Source organism: Nicrophorus vespilloides, unplaced genomic scaffold (genome assembly GCF_001412225.1).
Source record: "Nicrophorus vespilloides isolate i.1.1-1 unplaced genomic scaffold, Nicve_v1.0, whole genome shotgun sequence".
In the NCBI taxonomy this organism is placed as follows: domain Eukaryota; kingdom Metazoa; phylum Arthropoda; class Insecta; order Coleoptera; family Silphidae; genus Nicrophorus; species Nicrophorus vespilloides.
The window spans coordinates 29,392-39,538 of record NW_017099918.1 but is presented as its reverse complement, the minus strand read 5'-3'; the positions used below and the strand labels follow the sequence as shown (position 1 = coordinate 39,538).

The 10,147-nt window shown below is 30.7% G+C and overlaps 4 protein-coding genes across 5 annotated transcripts in view; 1 reads left to right on the top strand and 3 right to left on the bottom strand.

Moving 5' to 3' along the window:
* Nucleotides 1-932: 932 nt before the first annotated feature.
* On the bottom strand, nucleotides 933-2,105 carry LOC108566072 (protein SGT1 homolog). The gene is made up of 5 exons (XM_017925777.1): nucleotides 1,996-2,105; nucleotides 1,720-1,941; nucleotides 1,576-1,666; nucleotides 1,331-1,518; nucleotides 933-1,090 (listed from the first exon to the last, which is right to left on the bottom strand). Exons 1-5 carry the CDS (start codon nucleotides 1,996-1,998, stop codon nucleotides 986-988), a joined length of 609 nt encoding a protein of 202 aa, XP_017781266.1. The 5' UTR covers nucleotides 1,999-2,105; the 3' UTR covers nucleotides 933-985.
* Nucleotides 2,106-2,303: 198 nt separating this feature from the next.
* Nucleotides 2,304-3,433, bottom strand: LOC108566074. Its single transcript, XM_017925778.1, has 2 exons — nucleotides 3,080-3,433; nucleotides 2,304-3,017 (listed from the first exon to the last, which is right to left on the bottom strand). The coding sequence occupies exons 1-2, from the start codon at nucleotides 3,281-3,283 to the stop codon at nucleotides 2,334-2,336; spliced, it is 888 nt and encodes a 295-aa protein (XP_017781267.1). The 5' UTR covers nucleotides 3,284-3,433; the 3' UTR covers nucleotides 2,304-2,333.
* A 994-nt stretch (nucleotides 3,434-4,427) lies between these two features.
* The window catches only part of LOC108566076 (biotin--protein ligase), a 14,667-nt gene continuing 8,947 nt past the window's right edge, over nucleotides 4,428-10,147 (top strand). The window contains exon 1 of the mRNA XM_017925787.1: nucleotides 4,428-4,629. The gene's annotated coding sequence lies outside the window, so the exon portion shown is untranslated. The remainder of the gene's footprint in view (nucleotides 4,630-10,147) is intronic.
* The window catches only part of LOC108566077 (microtubule-associated proteins 1A/1B light chain 3C-like), a 27,624-nt gene continuing 25,661 nt past the window's right edge, over nucleotides 8,185-10,147 (bottom strand). For both annotated transcript variants that reach the window (XM_017925788.1, XM_017925789.1), the window contains exons 2-5: nucleotides 9,197-9,396; nucleotides 9,071-9,126; nucleotides 8,614-8,720; nucleotides 8,185-8,558 (exon numbers count right to left, since the gene is read on the bottom strand). In XM_017925788.1, the coding sequence (XP_017781277.1) occupies nucleotides 8,330-8,558; nucleotides 8,614-8,720; nucleotides 9,071-9,126; nucleotides 9,197-9,396 (592 nt within the window). In that variant the 3' untranslated portion in view covers nucleotides 8,185-8,329. The remainder of the gene's footprint in view (nucleotides 8,559-8,613; nucleotides 8,721-9,070; nucleotides 9,127-9,196; nucleotides 9,397-10,147) is intronic.

Genomic DNA, 10,147 nt, shown 5'->3' with positions numbered 1-10,147 from the left:
ATATTATCTAGATATTTTGTTTCTATTTTATTATATATATATATATTTTTGTTATTTATTACTTTTACTCGAATGTGCAATTTATGTATATTTTTTTCTCATACCATAATTATAATTAAGTATTGTTTGTTTATGGTTAAGAATATTTGAATACTTTTAAACGCTCTGACGATTTGTGCAAATTAATTGAAATTTCAGGCATGTTCCACACTGGAGCAATGATTTCAACCCATGATCCAAATACCTATACAGTGAAACCTCGCTTAACGAGCAAGATAAATTGTAAGAAAAAATGACTGCAAAATGTAACGCATTATTACATTAGTTTGTATGGGGAAAATTGTTTCAGTATACGAGTGAAAATCCGGAAATTTTCGAACGGATTATGCTCGTTAAGCGAGGTTCCACTGTTATTGTTTCATGGTGTCAACCAGTTGCTATAGCAATAAAAGAAATGAAACAGTTTGTCTCTTGTATACAAATATAGTATGAAACATGCTTGAATTACTGTTACCTAGCAACGATCGCCAGGGAGTGCAAAGAAATGTAACCAATAGCCAGTTTGATTGGGCCAGTAAATAATTATTATTCCATTTATCATTACTTAGTTCCGAACTATTTCTTAGTGAGATCTCTTTATTATAATCGAAAAGTACCTATTATTATTATTATTAGAAAACAAGATGTATATTATTATTATATTTACTCTAAGAGTCTTTGAAGCTAAGATGTTTGTTGTTTTCTTTTTGAAAGCAAAAAAAAAAGACAATTGTTATATTGTATATAAACACATATATAGATATATATTTTTTACAATATTTATTAATGTTATTGATTAGATAGAATTATTGGAAAGGTTTATAACAGCAACAAAAAAAAAAGAAATATATACAGAAAGGCAATTTATTTAAAACCTTTTATTTGCATTTGAAAATTCTTTATTTATCTTAAGTGTTGGTAAAAAAAAAAATTTGAAGACGCGTGCTTAATCCCATTTCTTGAATTCAGTACCATCCGGCGGTTTAACTTCAACTTTCTTTGAACCGATTTCACTCCAGTTTGTGCTCAAGACAGTTCCACCCGATTCCATCTGCAAGAAATTATGTAATATTAGTATGTTTCTTGAATCAATATCCGTATCTCATCTTATTAATCCATTGAATCTAATTTTTGAATGTACTTAAAGTTACTACAAAACAACAAACCATTAATTTGTGTTTATCCAATAAGAATTAGGATTTGATTCCTTATACATGAAATTGTTATTAAGTGGGCCTTGAATAGTAAATAACACTTTTTTTTAAGTGCATATATAAATACCACTACTTACAAAGCTCTTATTCATGGCTTTCTTAACCTCATCACTTCCTTTTCCATATATTTCTTGGAACAATTTGTTCAGGGCTTCCTCTCCCTCAGGCTTCTCCTTCGCTTCCTGCTCATCAAGTTCCTTCTCAATTGCAGTCCAGTTAGTTCCTTTTGATGTAGGATACGCTGGTGGTTTATCAAAGTCATTATCTAAAATAGAACTGATTAACATAAAAATCTATTAAATTTCACTTTATCCTCACATACTTATTGCAATTGTCTTGGGTGTGTCAACTGTTGGATCTCCCTCAAGCTTAGCCCAACGGATTCCATCAATTTTCTTCAGTTTAATTTCAACCTTGAATACGTCCAAATAAATAAATGTATTGAATTCTTAGTGGAATTTGTTACCTTTGTTGACATAATTTTGTAGCTTCCAGCGCTAGGGTCAACATGATGGGCCAATTGGTATGTAAGACATTCTTTCATTCCATTTACTTGCAATTCCACTTCCAACACACTTTCCCCAAAAGTAATTTTAACATCTTCATCCTTCAAATTTTTGACTAGTATTGTTATAACAACAGCTACCTCCGTTTGATACCAATCTGTTTTTATGCTGCTCCCTGTTGCCTATTGCATCGAGAATTTAATCATTTGCTTTGAAAGATATATCAATAACCTTACCATAATTGCTTTAAGTCTTGAATTCTCAATGATTCTGGATATTTGGTCGAATTGTGGTTATTTCCATGACAACAGACTGAAGTTGTGCACAGATTGCTTTTGAAATTCATCCATATAAAAGTACAAAATTTAACAAAATCTATTTCTTATTAGAAAAGACAATCTTTTATACATTTTTTTTGAATGATATTAACAATTTTATAATACATTAGATTAATTCAATGACAACAATTATGCTTATTATTAACTTGAACCATAATAAATTTGTATAGCATTATATTATACAATTTTTATAAAATACACTTATTTATTATTAATATTATTTTTCAAGATTAAAGCTATTTACCAAAGACAATTAAAAATAAACTGAAAATAACTGTTCCAATAAGTATTTCTGTTACTGGAATATGAGAACCTTTATTATTAATATCATCAGAAGCACTTGATTCTTTACTAGTAAGTCCTCCATCCAAAACTTCTTTAGTGTTAGAAGTATATGCTTTTACAGTGTCTGATAGTTTCTTAAAATCATCTTGAGCTTTGTTGCCCATTATTGTAACTTTATTGGAATTTACTTCCATTTTTTCAATATTCTCCTCCAACCTTCTCACAATTGGCTCCAACTCAATGGTCATATTCTTTTTGATGACCTTCTTTATATCATCACTGCGAATACTTGAGTAAAGAAATGTCAAGAAGCTTCCTGTGAATGAAATCAAGATACCAAAATACTTTGTGTTTTCTATTTGTGCCCTCTGCTTTTCATGTGCATTATGTATGGCGCTTGTAAAAGCACTGCACACATCCCTTTCACATCTCTCTTGATCGTTCAACAGCTTCGTCAATTCCTGCTCAGTTTTCATGTTTTCAGTTTCCTCTCTGAGCAGTTTCATGTATTTTTCAAAATTATTCTGCCTATTGGTTTTCTGCAAATCATCCTGGATCACATGAGACTTGTCTCTGATTGCTTGCAAATTTTGTCCAATTGTTCTACGAGCTTCTTGAATTGTAAACAGTCTTTCCTATGGGACCAAAAAAAAAAATTATTAAAATAAATTGATATTATTGATAACGCTGTACGTACCTGCAGTTCTGTTACTTGGTTCTGGTATTTTCTTAGTTCCTCTGTTCCAATTGTTCGATTATACCAGGTATTCAATGCCTGGTATTTTTCATACAATATGTGTCTAAGTTCCGCTTCCTTTAGACTTTTTGCAAGACCCAAATCCACTATTCTCTTCATGGAATTGATGTTTTCTTGATTCAGCACACCCTTCATCCTCTCCATTATACAATATCAACTGAGCGAATATAAAATAGATAGGTTATCTAATGAATTACATTTTTGTAAACAATCTCTCAAATTATTTCATTTGAAGAAAAATCATTATTTAGGTTTAAATTTAATTGAGACAATCTAAGTAATATATAGACACGAAACAATTACCAATGACCACAACATTTTTAATGTGTAAATTCATTAAATGAAACGTAGGCATTCAACTCTACAACTTATTAATTAATTAATTAAGTTAGAATCATACAAATAATAACACATAAACAAATGTGGCCTAAACAATTATTTTAATTACTATATTTGCACAAAATTGATTTATTTCTCACTGTTCTGAAGTATAATACTCTTTAATGCAGTCAACTATAAAATTAGCATTCCCAATTAGTAATTGATATTTGTTAATTAACAAATACATTAAATTTTCACTGAAACTTTCCATTAAGTATGTTAAATATCAACATTTTAGTTATATACATATTATGAAAGCATTATGTAATCTATTCTTATTGATATTAATTTTAAAATTATGTTTTTGGTAATTATTATATAATTTGTATTTTCTGCGCCATTACTAACGCCATCTACTAACTAAAATTCAACATTGTCTACATTTAAAAATTTCGATATTTTCTATATCAAACGTAATGCAATTATTAATGTTCTGTTCGTAATCGATAATTGTAATATTATTTACAGCTTCCATTTGATTTTGATGTTTTTAGATTATATTTTTTTAACTATTTTATTTGAAATACTTAGTTTACAGACTATGAAAAGTTATTATATATTAACATTTCATTACTTTGAAGACATAAACTGTTAGATTCATTCAAATCAATTAGATTGCTATTACTTATAGAAAACTATTCCATCTATAAAACTATTGTAACAAACTTTTGTACACAACACGCATGTTATAGGTTTGCGTAGAATGGGACTAAGATGGAATTCCGATGAAGATCAGTTAAAATCTAATACGAGAAAGAGTGGGAAAATAACATCTACAAAATCATTTGAAAAGGTTAGGAGGAGGAGAAGAAGAAGTAGTTTATATCTAATAGGAATACGTTGGTCATACTGATGATGTAATAAAGGTATGAAGCGCAGGGCGAAGAGCGCACGGAGCGACCCGGGTCGACGCGGACCGATACTATTTTGCGTGTGATTTGTGCTGCAGTCGGTGTTGTTTACATTTAGTGATAAGACGTCCTCTTATCGAGAGGATCTGTATGAAATCTGTTGACCCAGAACTGAGAGAAGTAGAAAATCCTTTGGACCAAATTATAATTAGTATTGGATCGTTGGAAGAAGATTGTTCCAACACCTCTGATGTCCTGGTAAATGCAACCACTTTATTATATTAACTTGCAAATCGGTATTTGCCTGTCTTCGACGTTTCAGTTATTGATGAGTCGGTCTTTAATTATGATTACTTTTTTTTGCGTATCCTCTTCATTGCGCTCAGCTAAACGTAAACAACTCGATTTCTTTCTGCACGAGTCGCAATATTATATAAGGTTTGTTTTTTTGTTTAAATGATAACAACCTTTCAAGGAATCAATTTTTGTATTCACTCAATTCACATTTTGACTAAATATCAATTAATTTAAGTTTTGCAAAAATCAGTTCATGGATACTTTTCATTAAAAAAAAAAAATCAATATTTCTTTTAAGAAAATATACAAATCGTAAAATGTAGTTTTGCTGATAGCTCCAATTTGATTGGAAACACTGTCAATTTTTCATCATTTAAAAAATATCCTTAAACATTGTTTTATTGTGAAATGTTGAATAGTTGTAATCTGAATATCATGTTTGTGCGGAATTGTTGAAACGTTTACAAACAAAAATCTTATCAGAATAAAACTATTTGGAAAGTATTTTCAATTATAGCTTCTTCCAATAATCAGAGCAATATCAAGTTTTGTTTCGTTCTCGAGTATAAATATTTATTTCAATTAATATCAACTTACCACTAAATTGTTAAGTATATAGAAAACAAATAACAGGGGCGGATTTAGTCAACTAACCTAAACACGCGTTGATTCGGTAGACCCCCAAACACTGTTAGTGTTAGATCATCCCAAACAATATTAGTTGAGGGTTCCAAACAGAGTCAGCCTAGGGCCCTCAAAGATAATGGTCCGCCCCTGCAAATGACTCATAAAATGAAATTATTTTCATCTTATATAAAATCTTGTTTATTTCCATGTATTCGCAGACATCGATTTAGCTTGTGTTATTTCACAATTTTATTACTTGAAACGAGATTACGAATATAAGCTTAAACCGTAAAATGTGAACATTCATCAATTCAATTTCAATTTTCAATTTTAAAATTCTTTATTCATTGTAGATATGCAGATACATTGGTATTGTTATTAAGGGGTGGAACATTCATCAAATATTTATGTATATTTATATTAGTAATATATTGTCGATTTTTGTAATATATCAGACTTTTTGCACCAAGAGCCTACATGAAAATATTGGGAGCCTCACCTAAATTTTATATTATTTATTAGTTGAGCCACAATAAAACTCTTGAACTCAACGACATGCGGCTCGCTATCCTCAGTTTGGCCACTCCTGTTATATACATTACTGTAATCTAACTGAGCCACAATAAAACTTTTGAAGAGCCGCATGTGGCTCGCGAGCCACTCCTGTTTTGAACTTTGAAGATGCTAGTTTGGTTGTCTATGTTTGTTTATGGACAGTTGTCTGATATCGTCTGCAACAAATCCCATACACTTATGAACTTCATCTTATATGACTTTGTTATATAAGTACAAAATTATTCATCTTATTATTATGAGTTTCAATTCAAAATCAATATTACATTTTACGAATTAGTCAAATGTTAAAAATAAATTATTCAAATTAATGTAATTGTAGCAGAGATGCATAAATTCAACATATTTCCATTTGTTTGACACCGGGGAACGCAACGCCTTATTATTCAACCCTCTCTCTTTTTTTATATACTTTGTATATTATCGATTTGCATGGTCTTGACAAACGGATGTAAGCCGGTATACGTTCCACTAGATTGCTTTGTTTCACAATTGCTATTGACAAATTCATCCTATTTGACCTAAATATGCTTTGGAAGTTTTATTTTTTTTTACTCGGACGAGTAAAGTTATCTACTGCTATAAATTTATATCATGCCAACTCAATATTCGTATTTCCATTCGTACATAAAAATATGATATTGATTTATTATATTAATTATTTATCTTTTGTTGTTGCTAAGATACAGATAGTATGATTAATTGTTTTCTTTTTTACCTTTCGATGTTTATGATAGATTTTCTAAGAATTTTAAATAGTTTGTAATCCATGGTTGTATATGTCTTCCTCTTGAAGGCTTTCACCTTCTGAGATATACATATTTGATTTTAAGATTTTTCTTTATTGTATAAAAATTAGGTGCCTTTCGGATATTTACAGTGTATGTCATCCATTTCTAGCCGCCGCCGTTTCCTTTTTTAAAATAAAAATTATATATTAGGGTTTTGTTGTATGTCAGGTGAATTAGTAAATTTTTCTAATGTGGGGAAAATTTGCTAAAGATTAGTTTTGAAAAACTAAGAGATGTACATAGCCTGTGTCGAACTGACATCATTTTACCAGCCTCAGTCTTTGTACTTTAAAGTTAGAAGAGTTCTGCAAAACAAAGATAAGATCAATTGAGCCTGCGACTCTGAGATTGTTACATAATAATATTATATATGCAACCAGTAATACTTATTTGACTTTGATCATATGTTAATGATAGTGTTAATGAATGATAACGAAATTGTAAGTAATAGACGACAAAGTTGCTATTAACACCTTTTAGTTTATATTTCTAGTTGAGTATTAATTACAAATAAGCTAATTGTACAAAATGATATATATTTGTATTTCTTTAGAATTCTAGAATCTAGTCTTCAAAAATTACATCTTTTCTAGTGATTCCAAAGACTCCACTTAGAAATCTGCATTGATCACCTTTCTAAGTTTTATTGTATTCACATACAGTGGAACCTCGCATAACGATGAATTGTAAGAAAAATGACTCGCATAACGAGAAGAGAAGTCCCGGATTGTGCGCCTGCTACATCATTTTTTAAACTTGTGCACTTTTGAATATGTTTCACTATACGAGTAAAAATCCGGTAATTTTGGAACGGATTAAACTCGTTAAGCGAGTTTCCACTGTAGCTTTTTTTTATGTTAAATAGTGCTTGAATTTTGCTGTTTCAATATATCGAAACTTCGTTAGCAGAGGTAACGTTAAACGAGGTATGACTGTTTTTGTTGGTGTACGAGTTCGTAAATTGTACTATTAATATGGTTTAATAAGAAAATGCTAATTTTAATATGTATTTTGTAATACCTCGATTTACACTAATTTTTCAGATTTTGTTTAAAAATAATCAATAGACGAGTCTTATAAATATATAATTTTATTATTAAAACATAGTTAAAATGCAATCACGAGATTTCAACAAAAATCTGTTTCACCTCATCCAGAAATAGACGAACTGTTTTTTTTTGTTTTAAATTATTTCCAATAACTATTTCTCGCTTTATTGCGTCAAAGGTGGATAAAATCAATGTGTTCAATTCGTCGTTACACATTATAATATTAAAACATATTGCGTACATAATCTCGAACGAACTACTTTTGGTTCACAGCTATGGACTCTTCAACGAACATGAATTAAATTATAGCACTAAACCAATACAAAATCGATTTTATTATACCGTTTTTTAAGCCTTCCTTCTTACAGTGTACATTGTCGTTTTTCTCATTTCCATAGTGGTTAATTTATTAAGTGCTTTTACAGTACTAAATTTAAAATTAAGTTTTATTTTTCTTATACGTTTAATTAAAAAAAAACAATTATAGACACCTAAATAATAATCTTAAAATTATGAGATATAAACAAAGATCAGTCAGTAATAAATAAAGCGTGATGATGATTACAGTAGAACGCAAAGAGAGAGAGAGAGTTAATTTGTGTTTTGCCTTGTTTGATGAATTCATCGGATTTGCTTGTTGTCGAAGGAGGAGTGAAGACAATGCGTTGAAGAGGTTGGTCGTGGTCCCGTGCCTCCAAATACTTCTTGAGACGCGTACGTTATGTATAAGAATCCGTCCTCTCCTTGGAATTCACCGTAGATTTCGGACAAGGTGGAAGTTAAGCTGATCATCGAACGATTGTTCACTAATAAATAGAGCGACTGAGTTTGGTTGATGCTCATGCGGTTTCTACAACATCATTAAAATGCTTAAATATCTTTCGCTTTCAATTACGCAATTTTACCTGATTATCGTCAGGAACTGCGCCATCGTTATTTCTTGCGGGACCAGGAACTTTGTTTTATCCAATGTTGGGAGGTTCGTTTCTTTGACGAACTTATTTACGATAATCTAGAACACAGAAAAAAAAGGGACGATTCAATAAGATAACTTTGCCTAGAGTTACTGCCTTTTATGTTTTAAGGATATCAAGTAGCCTTGAGTTAAGTTTTCCTTCATCTTTATCCTTCGCGAATCCGAGTGGAGGCGAAATCATTGCAGTGTTTAATTAATTTTACAATAAATAACGGACTTATCAGCATCGGACGCGTTGTAATTGGAGTCCGGGCCGAAGATAAAGCCAACACTTCGACACTTATCTTCTTCGTACGCAAGGGAATATAAATACGTTTATTTATTTATTTTGGTTCGTTTCCATATCAGTCCACGAAACGGATAATAATTGAACAAACAACACCTACCGGGATTTTGGTGGGGAAACGGTTCCTGATTGCCATCACCTCTTCTTTACGGATTTCTGAAACAAACAATCCACAATCGTTATTTTTCTGCTTTCCTTTAACAGTTTTCTTTATTTACAAACTTACCGAGGGATTTGTTGTTTTGAGAGCTGTTGTTGTTCGAGTTTATGTCTCTTGGATGTTTTCGATCCGTGTTGAAGTTCATGATCGCTGTGAGAGAGGTGGCTTTATTTCTGCTTGTTCCTTCACCGAAGTCGCCAAGACCTGTTGGACAGTTGCATGGACATACTTTATCTGGAGTAGTTTTTGATAACATAATTACACACCTGAAACATAGACACATATTTAAGAATTAATTGTATAATATTTAACATGAATGTTGTAAAACAATCTGATTTAAATATTTTAAAAATACCTCACATAGTGCGTGTAATCCTGTTTGAAACCGCACTAATCGAGGAACTAAATACAATACAAAAATAATCCGCCCAAAAAGAAGATTATTTATGTATAAGATCAATATTTTGCTCAAAGTAAAATGTAACTAGTTTTGAAAATGATAAACCGAACTGTAGTGAATCCGGACTGATCGAAGCTGCATTATACATCGGATTATATGATATTGATTCTGTTTTGGGATTAAATGGATTAAAACACTGCGTTATTTGTATATATTCATTTAATGCTATAAATAATTGATGCAATGTTGACATTTGACTTGATTATTGGGTGTAGTTCAAACTATATAATCATTCGGATTGGGAAACTTGTGTACCGTTGCGAGGATCAAAATAAAGCAATAATGCGGCTTCGATCAGTCCGGATTCACTATAGTCCGGTTTATAAAAATTGAATTAAAAAAACAAACTTTATTTTTGTACTTTTGTCTTTATTTCCACGATTAGTCCGGTTCGGGATATTGGTTGAACTGGTTACAGGTAGTATTGTTGTATTTAGTTCATCGGTTTTCAAACAGTCATACAAAATAAAAATACAATAAAAAAAAACATATTGATATAATACAATATGTTTATTATTCTACAACTGTGTTTTGCCTTTGTAATCTTTTAATAATTG